General features: G+C 41.2%; 1 protein-coding gene across 12 annotated transcripts in view; it reads left to right on the top strand.

The window, feature by feature from the left end:
- The window catches only part of UNC13B (unc-13 homolog B), a 267,137-nt gene that overhangs the window by 189,140 nt on the left and 53,624 nt on the right, over nt 1-24,373 (top strand). For 2 of the 12 annotated variants that reach the window (XM_053569516.1, XM_053569507.1), the window contains exon 2: nt 2,758-5,279. The exons of the other annotated variants lie outside the window; for them this stretch is intronic. In XM_053569516.1, the coding sequence (XP_053425491.1) occupies nt 2,987-5,279 (2,293 nt within the window). In that variant the 5' untranslated portion in view covers nt 2,758-2,986. The remainder of the gene's footprint in view (nt 1-2,757; nt 5,280-24,373) is intronic. 12 annotated transcript variants of the gene reach the window in all.

Here is a 24,373-nt window from a genome sequence, read left to right as displayed (position 1 = left end):
TCTTAAAAAGAAGGATGACATTCTACTAGTGGGATTCAGGGCACTGCAGCAGGCCATTAGATGGAATTGGGAAAGGCTAGGAGTCTGGTGCAAGGGTAGAGGTCATGGTTCACTCAAACCATACCCTTTAGGTGGTTGGATGCTTGGGTGAGATATTGGCTTCCCTGCTTCTATGGCTTAGGGACTTACCATGTGAGTAATAATAACAATACTGTAGGTCTCTCTCACTTCTCCTTCATAAGAGGAAGTACTCTTAACTTTCTCTTTGTTCTTAAATAAAATTTATCTTTGTTACACTGCAAAAAAAACAAAAACAAACAAACCCAGTACTATAGTGCTTTTCAGTTTACTGTGTACCAATCTCTCATTTTAGCTTTATAATTTTCCTGTAATTATAGTTCCTACTTTACAGATGAGGAAACTAATATACAGAGAGGTCAAGAGTTTAATCCAAGGTCCCTGTAGGGCAAGACCCAAACTTAAGTCTCCTGATTGTCAGTCCAGTAACACTTGCTTATGGTCTAGTCAGCAGGGGTCCTCAAACTACAGCCCGTGGGCCACATGAGGCGGTGTGATTGTATTTGTTCTCGTTTTGTTTTTTTACTTCAAAATAAGATATGTGCAGTGTGCCTAGAAATTTGTTCACAGTTTTTTTTGTTTTTTTTTTTTTTAACTCCAACAGTCTGAGGGACAGTGAACTGACCCCCTGTTTAAAAAGTTTGAGGACCCCTGGTAGTGGTTATACATAGAGCTCCCATCTTGGTTTAGTTAAGCAGTCTTTTTTTTTTTTTTTTTTTTCTTTCTTTTGTTTTTTTGAGACAAATATGAAAGAGCTACCAGTTGTTAGCTCTAGCCCTTGTAGACCCAGGGCATTGTTTAGGTTAACACCAGGTACCAACACCACATTAGGGATACTCAATCCCTACATAATTGGGAAGAAAAGAAGGAGTATCTTCAGAAATTTAGGTTTTGTATTTGTGGAAAGAAAGAAGAAACAATAAATTCCCTAGAACTGGGGGCTTGGTCCATGAAGGCAGCTAAGCACCAAGCCCAAAGCCCAGCAATTCTGGTTGTGCACGTGGAGCTTCCTCTCAGCCTAGACTGAGCTGGCCAGACAAGAGGTGTGCTGGTCCTGGCCCTTGGAGACCTCTGATAAACAATAATGGATTATTTGGGCCTCCCCACTGCCTCACAGCATGGGCAGGTTTCTTAGATGATGAGTTCCTTGTTGAAGTAGAGTTCTTAAAGGAGCTGGGGAAAAGAGGGGAAGATAAGAAATGGGAATTCGTCTAGTTCCTATCTCTTGGCTCTTGGTCTAGTTATTTCCAGTAAAAGGAGTCTGCAGCTTCTTTATCCCAAATCTTATGACTTGCTTGTCTGGTTCCTCCTGGGAAGCATAGTGCTTTTAAATCTTAGGCCCACAGACAGTAGGTGTGGGTGATGGCCTTTGCTGAAAATGTGCTGCCATGAGAGCATCCACTTGTGCTCTCTAAGACAGTTTTGCCCTTTTAGGATTAACTTGAGCACTAAGAAAATAGCCAGGAGCTTAGAAGATTTAGCAATCATGAGTAAATCTAGAAAAAGGGAAAGCATCTCTGGTCAAAGAATGTGAAGGGTAGCATGTCTCCCATGAACCCTTCTCACCCTTGCAGGGTGACCTAGCAGCACTAGAGAGAGTATTGGCTGTCCCTTGTGTTTCCTGGGTCTCTGCTTTTCCCTTTGTGTTTTCCACTCTGCTCTTTCCCCACACTTTGCACATTCCTGGTAAAGAGGGAATGGATACCCACCGTACATAAGGTAATTGTCATCTCTGCTTCTGTAGTACAGTTGCCAATAGCTTAGGGTGGAGGGACAAGGCTGATAGCAGATCTATCTTTTTTACCTTTCTGGAGAACAGTTAAGCACTGAGGTAAACACCTCACCTGTCCCATGCAAAGTTCTCTCCAGGCCAGTCAGAGGGTTAGAGCAGCAGAAGGTGTACTGGCCAGTTATTTACTGTGGGCCCAGGAGGCCCTTAGGGACTGTTAGGTAGAGCTCAGGACACCACGCTGAGCCTGAACCTGAGCCTTCTTCATTCCTAGTTGTGTGCCTTTGACTGTCTGGCCCTCTAGATACAAACATGCTAATTGCCACCTGAGTTTGGACAGTGACTATGCCCATTTGGTACCACCTTGTTCTAGAGTTGGGTATTAGTATTTTTTAGTATTAGTATTTTTTTTCCTCCAAGGACTTGCCATGGTCCTTTCACCAAGTGAAGGGTCGCTATTACTAAACAAAGGGGAAATATTTCGTGCTATTAGCACAGGCAGGGGTGAACCTTTGTACTAAGTATTCACCAGAACAACAAACTGAAGACAAAGAAACATTTCATGTCTTGTCTTTCATTGTGTATGTGGTTCAAACCTTGGTGGTTAAGTGTCTGTCTGTTCATTCCTGAGCCACACCCTAGTGCTGAATTTTGTGAAGATTCACATAGAAGTCATTCATTGACATTACTCCATCTATCTCCCAGTAGCTTGTCTCAATGCTGATGACTGTGGGTACCTTCCTAGAACACAGGACTTGATTTAATATTATATCGGTACTCTAACAGGAAGCCAAGGAAATAGAACTGTCTGCTATAGCCTTTAAGGCTACAGTTGAGAGGCAGGTCAGGATTGATTCCTATAATCACAGGCAGTAACATTCTTATTCCTGCTTAGTTCAAATTAAACTGCTACTTTCTGACCTAAGTCCACTGTTTTCCTTTTTCACAAGCTACAGAATAAGTCAAACCAGGATCCAGGGTCATGTGCCAGCTTTGGAGGCCACACAGGGGGCCATTTCAGGCACTGTGGGCTAAGCCTAAGGAATCAGCCAGCAATAATTGTTAGAAACAGACTGAAAAAAGCAGGACAGGCAATTGCCTTCCAAGGCAATTTCTATTAAGCATCCTGACCAAAAATAAGAGGAAAAGGAAGAGACCCCTTAGACACTGAGGGAGAAAATGAAGCGATTGTTGCAAGAGTCAGAGGAAGAAATTATGGTCACCTTGGGACCTTCCTCCAGACTTTCCCCAGATAAGGCTAAAGCAGAGACTGTGTGTGGCATCAAGAGCAAATCGTCAGGCCCTGCTGGAGCCCTACGAGAGGATAACTCTTTGGTCCCATGCTGTGGGTTAGCCACCTCAGTTATTGGTGGAGAGAAAGATGGGGACCTGGCCCAGCTTTGTAGCTTTGGGCAGCAAGCCAACAGCCAGCCTCCTGTGGCCTCCAACTCCTGTGTTTCAGCATCTGGTTCTCAGGATATCCCACCAGCCAACATTAACACAAGCTGTCAAGAGCCCTCAGAGAGAAACCAAGCAAAGGCCCTTTCATCCAGAGGCCCCAGCCAAGGCTATGGCCGTGAACAGCGGGAACCTTTAGAGGATGTGGTAGAGTATATCATCAGAGAGCTACAAGGCATCAGCCGTCTCCAGACTGAGATTGCTGAGCTGCGGCAGCACTTGAGCCAAGTTCGGGGCTCAGTGGATGAGGTCTCTAGCTGTGTAGACTCAGTATTGAGTGAAATAGAAGGCCTGCAAGTAGGTGGCAGCTCCCTAACCAAGGCATGTGTGGAGGAAAAAGCCCAGGAACCCAATGCAGACAGACCCAGTGAGGAAGCCATTCTATATTTGTATGGTCTTCCTGAGCAAGATGGAGAAAATACTGTGGAATTGGTGGACAGCTTCCTAGCTAAGCACCTCTGCCTTAATGGCATGCAGTGCAATACGTACATCAAAGAGGCTTACAGGGCAGGCAAAGCCCCTCCTCCAAGGCCCACTGTTGTGAAGCTTGCCCATCTAGAGCATCGAGACTTCCTACTACAGAAATCCATTCTTTTGCAGAGTGTGGGTATCAGGATTACTACCAGAGAAGAGCCAAACTGGCCACAGAACTATAAGAATCCTCAAGAGGGGTCTGTACCATTTTTGCAACATCAGGATGATAGTTGGAATTATTTAAATCAGGATGAATCAATTCTTCAGACAGAAACAGGGAACAGGGAATCCATAACAGGACCACATCAGATGAGAGCTCAGAATCAACACAGTGAACACCAGGCCCCTAAGCAGCAAGACCTTTGTTTCCTGCTGAAGAACAATTTAGCAAAGCAAGGTGATGTGTCTAAGCCAGAAGATGAAGTAAAAGGAACATCAGGCACATCTCAGGTTATCAGTGGCAGCTGTGGGGAACTAGTAGGGACAGAGGCTTCTCTATCTATCCTCCATCAAGTTGAGGAACCTGCCCTAGTGTTTATCTCGAAAGAAGAAGATTATGAAAAGTCCAGGTTTTTCAAAAAGTGCAACCAAGAACTGGAAGCATGTAAAGAAGCAAAAACAGAAAATTACTGCAGCAACACAAGTGAGGCCAGCAGCGGTCTATCACTGTCTGGGTTGCTGAAGACAGAGAGAATAAATGCAGAGGAAAAGCTCCTGGCCTGTGAACCTGGACTTGATCTTCTGAGCTCCAAGCAGCTAGAAGATCTTTTGGCAGACAAGTCCAGAAGGCTTACAGCTCTGAGCTGTGGCAGAATGATGGAGGAAATTATCATAGGACCTGAGACTTTCAGTGACATGGTTCATATTGACCTGAATGAAGACGAGGAACATGCTGCTCAGGTCCTTAAGGATGTCTTTGACAAGTCCTCCTGTGTTCTGGATGGCTCACAGGAGGATGAGGATGTGGAAATTAAGTTTTACACAAGTAAACTGGGCCGAGCAATTCACCACTTTCGTTCAGCTCTGCAGGGAGTGTTTCAAAAGCTTGAAAACAGTGGGTCCCCAAGTCCTGAGGACCTGGAAAGCAATGAGAGTTGTTCCCAGTCAGAGAACAATGATCGACTTCTTGGGACTGTAAGTTCAGGGGGTGCCCAGGATTGCTCAATGGAGAGTCCTGGGAGTCAGGGAAGTGAGAGCTTGCTCAGTGTGGTCTCTGGTGGAGCGGGCATCTCCACACAGGGAGAACAAACCTCTCAGGATCCAAGCAACTTCTCTCTTGCTTCTAATAACTCACCTCTTGCATATTCATTGCCAAGTTTCAATCTGGCTCCATATCTGGGAAGTGAGACTTGTTCCAGGCCTGTGTCTCCTAAGCAGGACAGACTAAGCCTAGAGCAAGTGTGTGCAGAGACCATTTACCTCAACAAGTGCATCAACAATTTTAAAAGTGTTCTAAGAGAAAAAAGACTGAGGCAGAAAAAACTTTTGCATGAACTAGTACGGAAGGCAAATCATCTCTCAGTAGAAGACTTACACTCAGGTATTCTGGGTCTCTATTTAACAGTCCCAACTGGCTAAGAAGGGCCTCCATCTGGCCAGCAAAAGACCTGGCACAATGGCAAGTTTCACAATGTGGTGGGATAGGTCCATAGCTTGACTCAGTCTAAATTACTCAAGTACAGATATAAGCTAATCTTATGGGAATGGCAGTGAAAGAAAGTTCTAAAGCAACAGGAAGGATGTTCCTGTCCTTTCGGAGCTTCCAGTCTATTGAGGGAGGGAGGCTATAAGAAGTACCCTTTTAGAAGGAGAAACGTCTGGGCAGAAGTAGTTTGCAGCTGCAGGACTTTTAGGATATTGAGGTGTAAAGGAGGGGTATTGGCAAAGCCAGGAGTGGGGAATGAGCATATTTGCTCACAGGCACTAGAAGGGCTGAGAAAGAATCCTTAAAATTATTCTCCATGGGTTTCTTCCTGAGATAAGATTGCCATTTCCCCAGCAGCTGATGGGGCTTCTCCACCTCATAGGCCACTGTGGGAATTTCCTGTACTCAGCTTGTCTTCTTAGTCTTGAACTTGCTGACACAGAACCTTATGAATTTAATGACTTGCAGTATCTAGGAGCTGCTTATATTGTTGACACTGCTCAAGAGCCCAGCTCTGCCCTCCACAGACTGTTTTCCCTTTCCTCCATCTCCAGCTAAAGACTGATCACCTGAGAGCTAGAGACTGGAATGTTTTTTGACTACAGAAATGAGAGAACTTTTTTCTAGGCAGTGTGGAGATATGTAGCTTTAAAAGTACTTCTCCCAATCAAAATTAAATTTATCCGAAGAGCATATGTTGTATTCATCAAGTTTTAAATGTAAACGGGTTTGTCCTCTTATGCATATAACCTGATTAATCTTCCCAAGGCAATGTTTAAATTATGAAGCATATTGTGTTGGCACTCAAAGGTGTGAAGGAACAGGCACTCATACATTGCTGGATGTATGGGAATATAAATTGGTAAAACCTCTAAGTAAGGTGAAATTTATCAAAATTGCAAATATACATACCCTTCAAGCCCTCAATATCACTTCCAGGAATGTATCCGGCAGATATATACTCGATGTGAAAGTAGCATATGTCCAAGGCTATTTTTGAAGCATTGTTTTTAATAGCAAAGATTGGAAATAACCTAAATGTTGGTTAAGAAATACCAGTTAAATTGTTGGCACATCTAAACAATGGAATATAGTATCATGTAGCTGTAAAAAGAATGAGGTACCTCTTTACTGAAATGGAAAGTTATTGAAGACACACATATATTGATATATGAAGAACAGTATGTATAAGATATATATACAAAGGGGAGGGAAAGAATACATACACCCACAAAGCATCTGCTTATATGTGGAATATTCTAATGAAAGATACATAAGAAATTGCCCATGGGGAAAGGTATTAGGTGAAAAACTGAGATGAGAGGGAGGTTTTTCACTGTCTACTGTATCTCTTTTACTTTTTAGAATTTGAATCACATGAATGTAATATCAAGTCATAAAATTAAATATAAAAAACCAAAAATTAAAATCATGCCATTCTCCTTTCCAATATATGTAGAGCTGCTCCTTACAGCTTATCAAAAAGAGTTTGTATTTCTTCACCTGGCATTCAAGGTCACTACAGTTCGTCTTTAGTTTACATCTCCAGTCTTGTCCCACTATAAGGAAAATTTGCTGTTATACAAATTTGCCTTGCATTTTCTGTTCTGAGCATTTCATATATACATGCTTCCTTCTATTCTAAGGTACTAGGTCCATCATTTCAGTCTAGCAAAATTTTACTAATTCTTCAATATACAGCCAAAACATCCCTCCTCCTAGAAAGCTTTCTGAGGAAGTAATTCCTCAGCTATAAGGGATTTCTCTCATCTCTTAACTTTGCAGCCTGTATTTCTTCCCAGGCATTGAAGAATTATTTCATTACAGCAACAATAGAAGCAACAAATATCAAAGTAGTACCTCCTAATAAATTCCTCAATCTTGGGGGGAGCTGATGTTCGTGTGAGCACCTGAGCACACTTCTGTGATTCTTCAGCTTGCAAAGTTCCCCTTTGTGTTGACTTCCTGTTAGTGCAGGGATTTGTGCCTGTGATAAGCAAGTGGTGGCAGCAGCAGGGATGATGAGTAGTAAGAAATTTTCTGATGCACCAATAAGAAAGGAAGCCACAGTTGTGGGTCTTAGCCAAGACCTAGTCTTGCCTGAGGGCTGCAGATAGAGTGGATGGAGGTGTTGAGCAGTGGTGACGTACCTTTGGAGCTGGAGCTAGGCCTGGTTCCAGCACCATTGCATAAAACAGGAGGGATAGAGCAAGGCAGGCACCCACCCTTTCACCAGCACACTTCTTTTAAAGAGCACCTTATAAACTGAATCAGTATCACAGAGACTGCCACTACCATGAAGCATTTGACAACTCCCCAGCTTGATTCATTGCTGTACATGGGATCTTTTAGGGTTAAGCTTACTAGTTGTAGCTTACTATTAATTCAAGTTTTTCTTTCTTTCTTTTTTTTTTTTTATGTGCCAGGCATCCTATTCTTATGTGCATTGTTTTTTTTTTGTTTGTTTTAGTTTGTTTGAGACAGAGTCTCACTTTGTTGCCCTGGGTAGAGTGCTATGGTGTCATCATAGCTCACAATAACCTCAAACTCTTGGGCTTAAGTGATTCTCTTGCCTCAGCCTCTCAAGTAGCTGGGACTAGAGGTGCCTACTACACCTGGATAATTTTTTCCATTTTTATAGGGATGGGGTCTCGCTCTTGCTTGGGGTCTTGAACTCTTGAATTCAAGCAATCCACCTGCCTTGGCCTCCCAGAGTGCTAGGATTGTAGGCATGAGCCATTGTACCTGGCCTTTTCATGTGCATTGTATTAAATTCAGTTCTTCCTACCATTCCACCAAAATAACTTTGGTTAAGGCCATCAGCTGTCCAACATATTGCCAAACTATAGTTTGTTTTCAGTTCTCCTCTTAGTAAATCAACAATTTCACATAATTTGATGATCTCTTCCTTTTTAAAATTATAGCAGCCTTATTGTTACATCACATTTCATAAAGTCCACTCTTAAAATATCTTAAAAAGTGTACAATTGAGTGGTTATCGGTATGTTTACAGAGTTATGCAACCATTACTACTATCTAATTTTAGAACATTTCTATCACCCTATAAGAAATCCCTTACCCATTAGCAGTCACTCCCCAATCCCTTTTCCTCCCAGCCTCTGACAACCACTAAATCTACTTTTGTTTCCATGGATTTACCTATTACGGACATTTGATATAAATGGGTTCATACAATATATGGGCTTTTATGTCTGGCTTCTTTTACTTAGCATGTTTGGGAAGTTCACTGATGAATGTATCAGTACTTCATTTCTTTTTGGTGGCTGAACAATATTCATTGGATGGACATTTTGTAATGGACATTTGGGGGATTGTTAACACTTCTTGACTATTGCAAATAATGCTGCCATGAACATTTGTGTACAAGTTTTTATGTAGACGTATGTTTTCAATTCTTTTAGGTATTTACCTAGAAGTAGGATTGCTGGATCATATAGTAACTCTGTTTAACATTTTGAGGAACTGGCAGGCTATCTTCCCAAGTCGTGCTATTTTGCACTCCCACCAGCAACATATGAGGGTTCTAATTTATCCACATCCTTCGTGATACTTTTTTATTATCTGTCTTTTTTTATCTTAGCCATCTTAATAGGTATGAAGTGGTATCCCATTGTGGTTTTGATTTGTGTTTCTCTAGGGACTAATGATGTTGAGCATTTTTTCATGTGCTTAATGCCCATTTTTATATTTTCTTTGGAGTAATGTCTATGTAAGTCTTTTGCCCATTTTTAAATCAGGTTTCCTTTTGTTGAGTTGTAAGAGTTCTTTATATATTCTGGATATAAGTCCCTTATTGGTTATATTATTTGTAAATATTGTCTTCTGTGTGTTTTCACTTTTTTGATGATGTCCTTTGCAGCATAAAAATTTTTCACTTTATTAAAGAATGTTATAGTAAAATAGATATAACATAAAATTTATCATTTTAACAATTCTTTTTTTATTTTTTTTATTTTTTTGAGACAGAGGTTCACTATGTCACCCTCGGTAGAGTGCTGTGGTGTCACAGCTCACAGCAACCTCAAACTCTTGGGCTTAAGTAATTATCTTGCCTTAGCCTCTCATCGAGTAGGTGGGACTACAGGCACCCACCACAATGCCTGGCTATTTTTGTTGTTGTTGTTGTTGTTGCAGTTGTCATTGTTGTTTAGCAGGCCTGGGTCAGGTTTGAACATGTATGTGGCTGGTGGCCTAACCACTGAGCTACGGGCACCGAGCCCATTTTAACTATCTATCTATCTATTCATCTATCTATCTATCTATCTATCTATATATATATATATATATATTTCCCCCCCTCCCCAGTTTTGGCCGGGGCTGGGCTTGAACCGCCACCCCTGGTATATGGGGCTGGCGCCTTACTCCTTGAGCCATAGGTGCCACCCCATTTTAATAATTCTTAAATGTTTAGTTCTGTGACATTAGGTACATTCACATTGTTGTGTATCTAATCACCATCATAATGGCTGAAGAATTTTCATCTTCTCCAAGTGAAACTCTTGTACCCACTAAACACTAAATGCCTATTTCCCCCTCCTCCTAGTCGCTGGCAACCACCATTCTACTTTCTATGTATGAATTTGAGTGCTTTAAGTACCTTATGTAAGTGAAATCACACAATTATTTGTCCTTTTGTCACTGGCTTGTTTCACTTAGTACAATGTCCTCAAGGTTCAGCCATCTTGTAGCGTGTGTATTTCCCTCCTATTTAAGGCTAAATAGTAATCCATTGTTATGCATGTATCACATTTTATATATCCATCTATTGATGGACATTCCATCTTTTGTGAATAATGCTGCTGTGAAACTGGGTGTACAAAATATCTGTTCAAGTTCTTGCTTTCATTTTTTCTGGGTATATTCCCAGAAGTAGAATTACTGGATCATAATTCTAACTTTTTGAGGAATCACCCGATTGTTTTCCACAGTGACAGTACATTCCCACCAAGGACATACAAGGATTTGGATTTCTTAACATCCTCTCCAACATTTTTTTTTTTTTAAATAGAACTGTATAGTTATTATAATGGGTATAAAGTAGAACATAGAAGTTTTAAATTTTGATGAAGTTTAGTTTATCCATTTTTTTCTTGTGTTGATTATGCTTTAAGTGTCATAAATAAGAAATCATTTTCTAAACAAAGTCAAAAAAGATTTACTCATTTTTTTCTGAGAATTGTTTTAGTAGCTTTTATACTTAGGTTTATGATCCATTTTGAATTAATTTTTGTATATGGTATAAGAGATGGGTCCAAGCTCATTCTTGTACATATGGATATCTAGTTTTTCCAGCATGGTTTGTTGAAAGACTTTTCCTATTGAATGATCTTGACACTGTTGTCAGAAATCAACTGACCACAGAGTGGTGCCTGTGGCTCAAAGGGGTAGGGTGCTGGCCCCACATGCCGCAGGTGGCGGGTTCAAGCCCAGCCCTGGCCAAAAATGGCAAAAAAAAAAAAAAAAAAAAAAATCAACTGACCACAAATGTAAGGGTTTATTTCTGAATTCTCAACTATTTTCTATTGGTCTTCTATTCTTTTTTTTTTTTTAATTTGGTCTTCTATTATTATGCCTTAATTTCTTCTTCTTAAAATTCTTTCTTCACTTGACTTCCAGAACACCTCTCTGTCTTGGTTTTCTCCCAACATTATTGGCCATTTCTTCTCAGTCATTCTTGCTCCTCTTCTCCTTAACCTGTAGCATCCCAGGATTCAATCTGGCTACTTCTTTGTTATTGTGCTCACTTCCCTGGTGATAATCTTTCAATTTCATCAGTTTTATAAGCATTCCCAAACTTTTATCTAGAGCCTAGACATTTTCCATGAACACCAGCCTCCACATCTATTTAACATCCCCATTTGTATATAAATAGGTGTCTCAGGTTTGATATGTCAAAAACAAAATTCCTGATCTTTCTGTCCAAACCCCTGCCAAACTGTTTATCCTAGTCTTTGTTACCAGTCAGTGGTATCACCATTCTTGCAGCTACTCAGGCTCAAACCCATAAAGTCATTATTGACTTTCCGTTTTCTCTCACAACCCACATCTAATTCGTTAGTAAATTCTGCCTCCTCCATCTTTAAAAAGCATTCTGAATCAGTCCAGTCTCTCCCTCCACCACTGTCATTCTTCACTAAGCTACCATCTTCCCTCGTCTGGATTACTGCAGTAGTCTAAGTGGTCTCCCTGCTTCTGGTCTTGTCCCTACAGTCTCTTCTCCATGTAGTCACAGTCATGTCACTTCTCTGCTCAATGACTTCCTATCTCATGCAGAATTAAAAACCAAGTTCTGATGAAGGTCTGTAGAGTCCTATTTAAACTGACACTTTATTGAAAATTTGCCACATTTCTCCACAAAAATTATGCTCTCACCTCAGGCTTTGTACTTACTGTATGTTCTACCTGAAATACTTTTCTCCTAGAACTTTGAATGGCTTTTTTATTCATTTCCTTCAGGTCTCTTCTTAGATGTTACCCTATCAATGAGACCTTCCTGACAACCTTTCATAAATTGTTTTTATTTTAATAGATTTTCGGTGGGTACAAGTGTTTTTTGTTACATGATGAATCCTAAAGTCAGGGCCTTCAGTGTGCCTGTCACCAGAATAGGGTACAGTGTATTCAACAGGTAGACTTTTATCACTCCCTCCTCCCTTCTTAGTTTTCAATGTCTGTTATACAGCTTTATGGCCATATATATTCCTTGCTTAGCTCTCGTTTATAAATAAGTGAGAACATGTGGGATTTATTTTTCCATTCCTGAGATACTTCACTTTGGATAATATGATTCAGTTCTATCTGAGTTGCTGCAACAATGTTTACCTGGATGTTTATTACTGTATATTTCAAATTTGGCAAAGATAGGAATCAATATAAGTGCCTGCCAACTGTTAAGTGGATAAATAAAATGTGGTGTATATATAAACCATGGAGTATTCAGCCATAAAAAGGAATAAAATAAGGTCTTTCATAAATTTTTAATAGCAACTCTAACTCCATCATCAGAGGACATTATCTTTTTCATTGAATATTTTTCTTTTTCTTTTTTTTTTTTTTTTTTGAGACAGAGTCTCACTTTGTCATCCTTGGTAGAGTACTGTGGCATCACAGCTCACAGCAACCTCCAACTCTTGGGCTTAAGCAATTCTCTTGCTTCAGCCTCCTGATTAGCTGGAACCACAGGCGCCCACCACAATACCTGGCTTTCTTTTGTTGCATTTGTCATCGCTGTTTTAGCTGGCCGGGGCCAGGTTCAAAACCACCACCCTCACTATATGGGGCCAGTGCCCTACCCACTGAGCCATAGGCACCACTACTTTGAATATTTTCTTTCAATATCTTTGAATATTACAACAAAGCCCTATCACATATGACACAGTTTATTTATTTTGTTTTTTGTTTGTTTTGCCATTATTTATTTTTAATCTTTTTTTTTTTTATTAAATCATAGCTGCGTACATTGATATGATCATGGGGCATCATTCACTAGCTTCACAGACCATTTGACACACTTTCTTTCTTTTTTTTTTTTTTGACATACTTTCATCACACTGATTAACATAGCCTTCCTGGCATTCTCTCAGTTACTGTGCCCAGACACTTACATTCCACATTTACCAAGTTTCACATATACCCTTGTAAGATGCACCGCTGGTATAATCCCACCAATCCCCTTCCCTCTACCCACCTCCCCCCACCCTCCCCTCCCTTTCCCCCTTCCCCCTATTCTTAGGTTGTAACTGGGTTATAGCTTTCATGTGAAAACCTTAAATTAGTTTCATAGTAGGGCTGAGTACATTGGGTACTTTTTCTTCCATTCTCGAGATACTTTACTGAGAAGAATATGTTCCAGCTCCATCCATCTAAACATGAAAGAGGTACAGTCTCCATCTTTCTTTAAGGCTACATAATATTCCATGGTGTACATATACCACAATTTATTAATCCATTTGTGGATCGATGGGCACTTGGACTTTTTCCATGACTTAGCAATTATGAATAGGGCTGCAATAAACATTCTGGTACAAATATCTTTGTTATGATGTGATTTTTGGTCCTCTGGGTATATGCCCAGTAGAGGGATTACAGGATTGAATGGCAGATCTATTTTTAGATCTCTAAGTGTTCTCCATCCCTCTTTCCAAAAGGAATGTATTAATTTGCATCGCCACCAGCGGTGCAAAAGTGTTCCCTTTTTTACACATCTGCGCCAACATCTCTTGAGATTTTGTGATATAGGCTAGTCTCACTGGAGTTAGATGATATCTCAAAGTAGTTTTGATTTGCATTTCTCTGATGATTAAGGATGATGAGCATTTTTTCATATGTCTGAAGGCCGCACGCCTGTCTTCTTCAGAGAAGTTTCTCTTCAAATCCCTTGCCCAGCCTGAGATGGGATCCCTTATTCTTTTCTTGCTAATGCGTTTGAGTTCTCTGTGGATTCTGGTTATTAAACCTTTGTCAGAGACATAACCTGCAAATATCTTCTCCCATTCTGAGGGCTGTCTGCTTGCTTTACTTACTGTGTTCTTGGCTGTGCAGAAGCTTTTAAGTTTGATCACGTCCCAGTAGTGTATTTTTGAAGCTACTTCAATTGCCTGGGGGGGTCCTCCTCATAAAATACTTGCCCAGACGGATTTCTTCAAGAGTTTTCCCTGCACTCTGTTCTAGTATTTTTATAGTTTCATGTCTTAAGTTTAAATTTTTAATCCAGTGAGAGTTTATCTTCGTTAATTGTGAAAGGTGTGGGTCCAGTTTCGGTCTTCTGCAGGTTGCCAGCCAGTTCACCCAGCACCATTTGTTAAATAGGGAATCTTTTCCCCACTGAATGTTTTTAATTGGCTTGTCAAAGATTAAATAACGGTAAATAGCTGGATTCATCTCTTGGTTCTCTATTCTGTTCCAGACATCTACTTCTCTGTTTTTGTGCCAATACCATGCTGTTTTGATCACTATCGATTTGTAGTATAGTCTGAGGTCTGGTAGCGTAATTCCTCCTGCTTTGTTTTTATTTCTGAGTAATGTCTTGGCTATTCAAGGTTTTTTTCTGATTCCATATAAAATGAAGAATTGTTTTTTCAAGATCTTAAAAGTATGACAGTGGAGCTTCAATAGGGATTGCATTGAAATTATATATTGCTTTGGGTAGTATAGACATTTTAACAATGTTGATTCTTCCCAGCCATGAGCATGGTATGTTTTTCCATTTGTTAATATTTTCAGCTATATCCTTTCTTAGAGTTTCATAGTTCCCTTTATAGAGATCTTTCACGTCCTTTGTTAGATAAATTCCCAAATATTTCATCTTCTTTGGCCCTACTGTGAATGGGATAGAGTCCTTAACTGTTTTTTCAACTTGACTATTGTTGGTATATATAAAGGCTACTGATTTATGAATGTTGATTTTGTAACCTGAGACACTGCTGTATTCCTTGATCACTTCTAAGAGTTTTGTAGTAAGTCCCTAGTGTTTTCCAGATATACTATCATATCATCAGCGAAGAGTGAAAGTTTGATCTCTTCTGACCTTATATGGATACCCTTGATCGCCTTTTCTTCCCTAATTGTGGTGGCTAAAACTTTCATTACAATGTTAAAAAGCAATGGAGACAATGGGCAGTCTTGTCTGGTTCCTGATCTGAGTGGAAATGATTCCAATTTAACTCCATTCAATATGATATTGGCTGTGGGTTTGCTGTAGATGGTCTCTATCAGTTTAAGAAATGTCCCTTCTATACCGATTTTCTTAAGTGTTCTAATCATGAAGCGATGCTGGATATTATCAAAAGCTTTTTCTGCATCGATTGAGAGAATCATATGGTCTTTGTTTTTTAATTTGTTTATGTGCTGTATTACATTTATAGATTTACATATATTGAACCAGCCTTGAGACACTGCGATAAAACCGACTTGGTCATGATGTATAATTTGTTTGATGTGTTGCTGGATTCTGTTTGTTAAGATCTTGTTGCATATTTTTGCATCTATATTCATTAGTGATATCGGTCTATAATTTTCTTTTCTTGGGTCTTTTCCTGGTTTGGGGATCAGGGTGATGTTTGCTTCATAGAACGTGTTGGGTAGTCTTCCTTCTTTTTCTACCTTTTGGAGCAGGTTGAGTAATATAGGTACTAATTCCTCTTTAAAAGTTTGGTAGAATTCTGACGTGAAACCATCTGGTCCCGGGCTTTTCTTTTTAGGGAGGTTTTATATGGTTGATGCTATTTCCGAACTTGATACGGGCCTGTTCAACATTTCCACTTGATTCTGGCTAAGTCTTGGAAGGTGGTGTGCTTCCAAGTAGTGGTTAATTTCCTTCAGATTTTCATATTTCTGAGAATAAAGTTTCTTGTAATATTCATTAAGGATTTTTTGGATTTGTGACGAGTCTGTTGTTATTTTGTCTTTGTCGTTTCTGATTGATGAGATTAGAGATTTTATTCTTTTTTTCCTGATTAAGTTGGCCAAAGGTTTATCTATTTTATTGACCTTTTCGGAAAACCAGCTTTTTGATTTATTGATCTGTTGTATTATTCTTTTGTTTTCAATTTCATTTAATTCTGCTCTAATTTTGGTTATTTCTTTTCTTCTACTGGGTTTGGGGTTGGAATGTTCTTCCTTTTCCAGTTGCTTGAGATGTCCCATTAAGTTGTTAACTTCCTCTCTTTCCGTTCTCTTGAGGTAGGCTTGCAGTGCTATAAATTTCCCTCTTAGAGCTGCCTTTGAGGTGTCCCAGAGGTTCTGATAGTTCGTGTCTTCATTGTTGTTTTGTTCCAAAAAATTGGCGATTTCTTTCTTAATCTCATCTCTGACCCAGCTATCATTCAGCATAAGGTTATTTAACTTCCATGTTTTTGTATGAGTATGCAGATTCCTGTTGTTACTCAGCTCAGGTTTTATTCCATGGTGGTCCGAGAAGATGCATGGAATAATTTCTATTCCTTTGAATTTACTGAGTTTAGACTTGTGACAGAAGACGTGATCGATTTTGGAGTAAGTTCCGTGGGCTGATGAGAAGAATGTGTATTCAGTTTTGTTGGGATGAAATGTTCTGTAGATGTCTGCTAAATCCAAATGTTGGATGGTTAGGTTTAAATCTAAGATTTCTTTGCTCAGCTTCTTGTTGGAGGATCGATCCAACACTGCCAAAGGAGTGTTGAAATCTCCGACAATTATGGAGCTGGAGGAAATCAAGTTGCTCATGTCTGTTAGAGTTTCTCTTATAAATTGAGGTGCATTCTGGTTGGGTGGATAGATATTAATAATTGAGATCTCATCATATTGAGTATTACCCTTAACAAATATGAAGTGACCATTCTTGTCCTTCCTTCCTTTTGTTGCTTTAAAGCCTATTGTATCTGCAAATAAAATTGCAACACCTGCTTTTTTCTGATTACCATTTGCCTGAAATATGGATGACCATCCTTTCACCCTGAGTCTGTATTTGTCTTTTAAGTTAAGATGTGACTCTTGTATGCAACAGATATCTGGCCTGAGTTTTTGTATCCAGTCAGCTAACCTGTGCCTCTTTAGAGGACAGTTTAAGCTGTTCACATTAATGGAGAATATTGATAAGTCTGGTGAAATTTTGGGTATCGAGTTTTTCAAAGGTCCAGTGGACATTTTTAATCCTTTTGCCAGTGTGGAAATTGGAGTTTGATCCGAAGTTTCTGAGTGAGTTTACTTTTGTGGTAAAGGGTTGGGTTGGTCATTATGGAGGATAGGTCTGAGAATATCCTGAAGAGCTGGTTTGGTTATGGCAAATTTCTTCAACATGTGAATGTCATTAAAGTATTTAATTTCTCCATCATAAATGAAACTCAGTTTAGCTGGATACAAGATCCGGGGTTGAAAGTTATTTTGCTTTAGGAGATTAAAAGTCGATGACCATCCTCTTCTGGCTTGAAAAGTGTCAGCAGAGAGATCTGCAGTCATTCTAATATTCTTCCCTTTGAGGGTAATGGTTTTCTTTCTCCTGGCAGCTTTGAGAATTTTCTCCTTCATATTAACTTTAGTGAAGTTAATCATGATATGCCTGGGGGATGTCTTTTTGGGGTTGAGTCGTGCTGGGGTTCTGAAGCTGTCTGCTATCTGAATTTCAGAATCTCTTGGCATGTCTGGAAAATTCTCTTTCATAATTTCATGCAGAAGGGCCTCTGGGCCCAGTGAGGCCACTTCATCTGTTTCTGGACTCCAATGATTTGGATATTGCCCTTCTCGAATTATCCCAGAGCTCTCTGAGAGAATGATCCGTTTTCTCTCCATTTCTCTTCCTCTTTGAGAGTTTGGGAGTGTTCAAAGGCTTTATCTTCAATGTCAGAAATCCTTTCTTCTGCTTGCTCCATTCTGTTGCTGAGAAATTCTACTGTATTTTTCATATCTTTGAGGGCTGCAAATTCTTGCTTCAGTGTGTCTAAGTCTTTGGTGGTTTTGTCTTTAAATTTGTTAAATTCTTGAGACAACTTTTGAATTTCTCCTCGAATTCCTAATTCCACTTTATTAATCTTGTCTGCAATCCAAATTCTGAATTCGATTTCTGACATCTCAGCCAGTTGTTTATGAATGGGATCTTCAATTACATCTGCCATATCTTTCCTTGGGGGGGGGGGGTTGACCTATTCTGGTTATTCATGTTACCAGAGTTTTTCTGCTGATTCTGCCCCATGGTTGTTTTACTCCCTTTGATTTTTTTCCCCTGGGGCTTTGTCAAGGGCCTGTACAGTGTTGTGGCCTGAGAAACTGGGGCCCTGTCTGGTGTGGTGGGGCTAAGTGGTTCTGTCTTGTTTTCAGCTGGTTTCTGTTCCACCCTAGTGAAACACATACTCTGGATTGAAGTCTCAGCTGTGGAGAAATATCAGCAATTAAGTCACCCTGCCCCCCACAGGCAAACAATTGGAAAAGGAAAATCAAACCTTCCTACCACTGTGCACCCAGGGCACCACCTGATTTGTCCTCAGGCGATTGGTTCAGTTCAAAAGGTCCAAATCAATTGTCTCAGTCTGCACCTGTCTCGGGTGAGAGAGTTTAAGAGGTCTCTGGGAACTGGATCACAGGGGTCTGTATACTACTCTGGTGTAGCTAGCTCCAGTGCTGTGTGGAGTCAGGAGGAGCCACCCAGCCAATAGATCAGTCTGGGAGGTTGCTGCCTCCTTCCCCACCTTGCACCACTGTCACACCCAGTCACTGATAGCCCTGCGGTTGGCTGACCCAGTTGCCTGTAGTGAACTGGTACTCCAGGAGTTTGTACCTGCCTGAATCACAAGGATGTCTGCCAGGCCACTGCGCTCTGCCTCTCTCTAGCAGGAGGAGGTGAGCCCTGACAACCTCGGGCTCTTGATGAAGGTTGGGGGGTTTTCACTCAGGTCCAGTCTCACCCCTGATTAATGTTACTGACAGAACAGAACAGAACAACTTTGCAGTTCCCCTGCAGAAGAGAAGCTGAATTGAGTTCCAAATCAGCTTGTCTTTGCTCTTGTATTGTCTATAGGCTGACAATCCCCTGAGGGCCAGGTGTGTCTTAGGTTCAGTAAAGCAGACCTCTGGGTCAGCCCCGCCCTGGGAGTTTCCCCAGTTTGCAAGTTGGAGTTGCCTCAGGCAAATCCTATACTCACAGTCTCTGGTTGCCCCCAGAGACAGGGAGTGTGGCTTCAGAATATTTGGTAGCAAGCCGTATTGCTAGCAAAAGAGGGCTGCTGTTTTATGCCTCTGGGAACCGCTGCTCTGGTGCAGCTCCCTTCCGGCCAACCGTCCTCTCTCTGCTCCCGTGCCCCAGAGTCTGCACCGACCGGCTGCAGCCCCAACACTGTCTACACCCCTCGAGCAATCACCCAAGAGTCTGGACTCCTGGGGGTTAGGCCTCCAGACCTTGGAGCGAGAGCGGAGGGGAGCGCTGGGAGCCCAGGGTTGCAGGCAGAGAACACACACAGTTCTACACAGTTTTATGCCTGGCCGTATTGTCACCAAAAGATGGCTGTCGCACTGTGCCTCAGGGAACTGCCACTCTGGTGCAGCCCCCTCTCCACTGACGGTCCTCTCCTCACTCCCATGCCCCGGAGCTGGCACCAATCAGCTGCAGTCCAGGCACCGTCCACACCCCTTGAGAAATCACCCAAGATTCTGAACTCCTGGGGGACTGGCCTCAGTGTGAGTGGAGGGGAGTGCTGGGAGCTCAGAATTCCAGGTAGAGACTATATACAGTTCTATATAGTTTTATGCCTGGCAGGAGGACACCGTGGCACCCTAGTAGGGAAGGTAGGTCCAGTGTTTAGAGGGTCTGTCCCGTGGAGTGTAGTGGGAGGATCTTTGAACTCTGCCTGATTGTTTGTGGGGCACTCTGAGCCGTTCTCATGGGGGAGGGGACTCCCGTCCACTTGGTGATGGATTTTGTACCTTTTGTTTGTATCCTTGTGGTTGCAGCTCACCTCAGCGGGGTTGACGTGTGTTCTTCAACCTTCTCTCTTAGTGTAGCTCAAACCCACCAGGTTCCTTGCTGAATTTTTGTCCTTTAACTCTCCTTCTGGACGGCATCCTTTGTGGAAAGCTGGCTTCAGTTGGCCATCTTGTCTCCTCATTTCAGTTTATTTATTTTAGAGAGTAGTCCCTAGAACCAGGATACCTGGTTTTTGAATTTTGGCCTTGGTAAAATTTGCTGTTAAAACTTTAAGCAAGTCTTTTTTTTTGAGACAGTCTCATTATGTCACCATCGCTAGGATGCCATGGTGTCACAGTTCACAGCAACCTCTAACTCATGGGCTTAAGTGGTTCTCTTGCCTCAGCCTCACAAGTAGCTGGGACTACAGATACTCACCACAATGCCTGGCTATTTTTTTTTTTTATAGTTGTCATTGTTGTTTGGCAGACCCAGGCTGGATTTGAACCCGCCAGCTCCAGTGTATGTGGCCGACGCCCTAGCTGTTGAGTACAGGCGCCTAGCCGACTTTCAGCAAGTCTTAACGTCTCTAATATTTTAGTTTAATCAAGAAAAAACTAGAGATAATAATAGTATTTACCTGGTAGAGCTGTGAGCAATAAATGAGTTTACCCAAATAAAATGCCAGGTACAAAATAGGTGTTTAGTTAGCCACTATCACTTGTTTATTGTCTGCTCTTCCTACTAAAATGAAAGCTTCTCAGGATCAGGGGAGTCTGTATCATTCACTGCTGTATCACCAGCACTAAGAACAGTATCTAATATGCAGTAGGCTCTTTTCTTTTCCTTTTTTTTTTTTTTTTGAGACATAGTCTCACTCTGTCACCCTGGGTAGAATGCCATGGCCTCAGCCTAGCTCACAGCGACCTCAAACTCGAGGGCATAAGCAATCTTCCTGCCTCAGCCTCCTGAGTAGGTGGCACTACAGGTGTCTGTCACAATGCCAGGCTGTTTTATATTTTTAGTAGAGACAGGGTCTTACTCTTCCACAGGCTGGTCTTGAACTCCTGAGTTCAGGCAATCTACCTACCTCGGCCTCCTGGAGTACTAGGATTACAGGTATGAGCCACTGTGCCCAGGATATGCAATAGGATTTAATAAGTATTTGGTTGAAGAAATGAATCCTCACGATAACCCTGGAAGATAGCTATTTTTTAGCCAGTTTTTCAAAGTAAGGAAAAATAGGGGCAGCGTCTGTGGCTCAAGGAGTAGGGTGCTAGCCCCATATACTGGAGGTGGCGGGTTCAAAACTGCCTAAAAAAAAAAAAAAGAAAAGAAAAAATAGGCTCACATAAGTTGAGCTCCTCAAGTTGTTTGACTCTCAAGTACAAGGAAGTTAAGATTGTTTTGGGCATATTGGGGAAGTGGTGGTGAGAAGGTATGTGACATACCTTCCACTTAAGTGGATGTCCACTTGGACATAAAATGGACTGTCTGAAATAATAAGATCCTTCTTAGGGCTTAAGAATTTTCCTTCAAAGCCATTGTGCCATAGACAGTTATAACTTTACTGCAAACTAGATCTGAGTGGAAAAATCCTAAGGCATTTTAGGAAGTTAGGAAGGAAAAAAAGTTTGATTCTTGAAAAGTTTTTTTTTTCTTCTTTTTTAATAGTCTAATGGATGGGACAAACTGAATAGCTAATATAGCATTTCCTCAGCGTCTGAAAAATAATACCGGATACTGACTAAGAGACCTGTACTGGACAAGAAATACTTAGAAAAGCTGTTGTTTTCTAAGTTCAGAAAGTTGCAAGTTCCTTTAACATGCAAATTCTAGATGTGCTAAGCCCTCAGGCTACAAAGGTGAAATAATATATAATCCTTTGCTCAAGAAGTTAATAGAATCCTTGCTCACAAGAAGTTTTTAAGAACTTTATAGTCCTCAAGAAGTAGTATAAAGTGTTTATACAAACTACACTAAAACATACTATTCACAACATACTGTTACAGAAGTATGCACATAGAAGAATGGGTGTCATGGCACATAGTAGGGAGGCTCCTCATTCTGCCTTTGGGAGAAAGGCAGATAAACAAACTTCACAGAGGCATTAATATTTGAACTAATTCAGTCTTAAAGAATAAGTCTAGCCAGGTGCTGTGGCTCATGCCTATAATCCTAGCACTGTGAGGCTAAGGCAGGAGTATCACTTGAGCTCAGGAGTTTGAGACCAGCCTGAACAAGAGAAAGACCCTATCTCTTCTAAAAATAGGAAAATTAGCTGAGCATCATGGCAGGTACCTGTAGTCCCAGCTACTTGTGAGGCTGAGGTAGGAGGATCAGTTAAGACCAGGAGTTTGAGGTTGCTGTGAGTTAGGCTGACTCCACAGTACTCTAGCCTGGAGCACCAGAGTGAGACACACACAAAAAAAGTTTGAAGGTCTAGGTCCATCTACTAGATGTGGGAGGGAGGTGTGAAGTCTCAGAGATGCTATGGACAGTGTTCAATAAGACTTGAATATAGGACACAGGAGAAGGAATGGAAGGAATGTAAACTAGAATTTTGTGCTACAGTAAAGAATGGGGGAGCCATTAATGCAATTAAGCAAAGAAAAAGTGTGGTCAGAATTTTGAAATAGAAAATGTGGAGTATGAATTGGAGAGGAGCAAGTCTAGTGGCAGAGGTCAGTTTGGAATCTCTTGTTAATAGTCCAATTAATTGGCAGTGAGAGTACCAGTTTGGCAGTTTGAAACAGGTAGGAATGGATGCCAGAGGCATTTGGGAGGTAGAAGATACAGGGATGGGTGACTTGACTGAGTAGGGATGGGGTGGAGAGAGGGAGGGATCTGGTTGTATCGGCTGAGGTTCTCAGATCTCAAAAATAGAGAGGAGGAGGAGTTTAGAGGTGGAATATATAAGGTTAGTGTTTGGACATGTTGAATTTGAACTAAGCATGGGCTATGTAGATGATGTGCAATGTGTTGGGGTAGAGTAGGCATCTGAATGTTAGGTGTAACTATTAATGTTTAATACTTTGAAATGTAGTAGAGGGAGCTGACTAGTGAAATGGGAGAGACTTGTCAAGTGACACTGAGGCCCTTTGAGATTAAAAATCTCCATCTGTTTTCTGTGGTTCTCAACCAAATCCCAGTGGTGGGATTTGTTAAGGCATGATACTTTAAATAACAAGGAGAAGGATGAACATAAGGAGGGTTTTCTTGACTTGCTTGAGTGGGCATCAAGGAAGGCTTCCCAGAGTTGTGCTTTGGAGGAAGAATTGAGTTTGTCTCTATGGAAAGAAGGTGTAAGGTGCTGTTTCAGGCTGATGGAACAGAATAAACAAATGAATATGTGATCTCTTGGGAAACAAAAGGTAATTAGTTCCAAGGAAGTATATGTGGGGTCTGGGAAGGGGGTGGGGGAAGAGAATTGGTGGACTGCAGTCAGACCATGGAGCGATTTGACAGCTTTATCAAGAGATTGGGTTTTATTCTTTAGACATTATGGGGAAATTTAGAGGATTCAGAAAGATATAATCAAAATAACTTTGACATGGTGTGTAGAAGGTATTTAAGATAGTGGAGGAGGAGAGAAACATTTCCAATTTGAGTCATAGGGTCACTGAAAGGGTTCCTTGCCTAATTTTCTTATTCAAAGGGAACAGTGTGTTCTGAGGAAGGTAGGATGTAGATGAAGAAGAGAGATGTCCTTGTTCCAGGAAGCATCTTTCTCATCTCACCCACCTTCCTAGAGCTGCACTGTTTTGGAGGATTTCTAGTCCTGGGTTCATTCTTCTGTCAGGACAAGTGACCCACTGAGTCATAAGAAATAGCTTAAAAATGAGGAACTTATGAATTAGATTCTTGGATTCTCCCTTCTACTCGTGATATCAGTGGATCTTTAAAAAGGAAAGAAAAGAAAGTGAGGTGCTGATGTACCCAGGTAGAAGGACTTTCCTTAAAGAAAGAAGCTCACAACCCCATCCATGTGTGGCCTATAAGACGGTGTAGCTTCTGACAGATAGGAAAGGAGTAATCTCTGGGCTTTATTTTTATCCTCTTGTAGCTTGTGTGGGTCCTTCTGGAAGGGTTGGTTTCCTTTGGAGTATTATTCTGGGTTCAGTAAATAATCAGGCTTGGGATTGCAGTTGGGGTTTCATTGTCCAGATCACTGTGACTCATGTTAGGGCAGCAGCTATTTCATTCCTCTGGGCCTGTGGTCATTCAGCATCCTTGTCTTGGCCCTAGCCCCAGGCCCTGTCCTTGCCTAATTTAATTTAGGGTCAGGGAAAAAAAGGCCAGGGCTTGCTGGGCAAATGCATGGGCAGGCCTGTATTGCAAAATGAAAAAGGCTCAGCCACCAGGCTTTTGGGGTTTGAGTACTTAGTCCAGATCCAAAGTAAGCTCATGCAGCTTCTGAGGAAGATAACTCACTTTGTGCTCTGCTAGCTTGGATAACTTCTTGGGATGGTCCTTGGTAACAAAGCTGGTCTTAACTGGACCACCTTCTCCAAAGTGGCCTGACCCTGGATACAGGCCGCTTTGGAAAAAGGAAAAGGATGACTGGAATCCCCAGGTAGACTTTGGTTGTTCCAAATTA

This window comes from Nycticebus coucang, chromosome 2 (assembly GCF_027406575.1).
Source record: "Nycticebus coucang isolate mNycCou1 chromosome 2, mNycCou1.pri, whole genome shotgun sequence".
Classification (NCBI taxonomy): domain Eukaryota; kingdom Metazoa; phylum Chordata; class Mammalia; order Primates; family Lorisidae; genus Nycticebus; species Nycticebus coucang.
The sequence above is the reverse complement of the archived record's forward strand: the minus strand, read 5'-3'. Positions and strand labels throughout refer to the sequence as shown.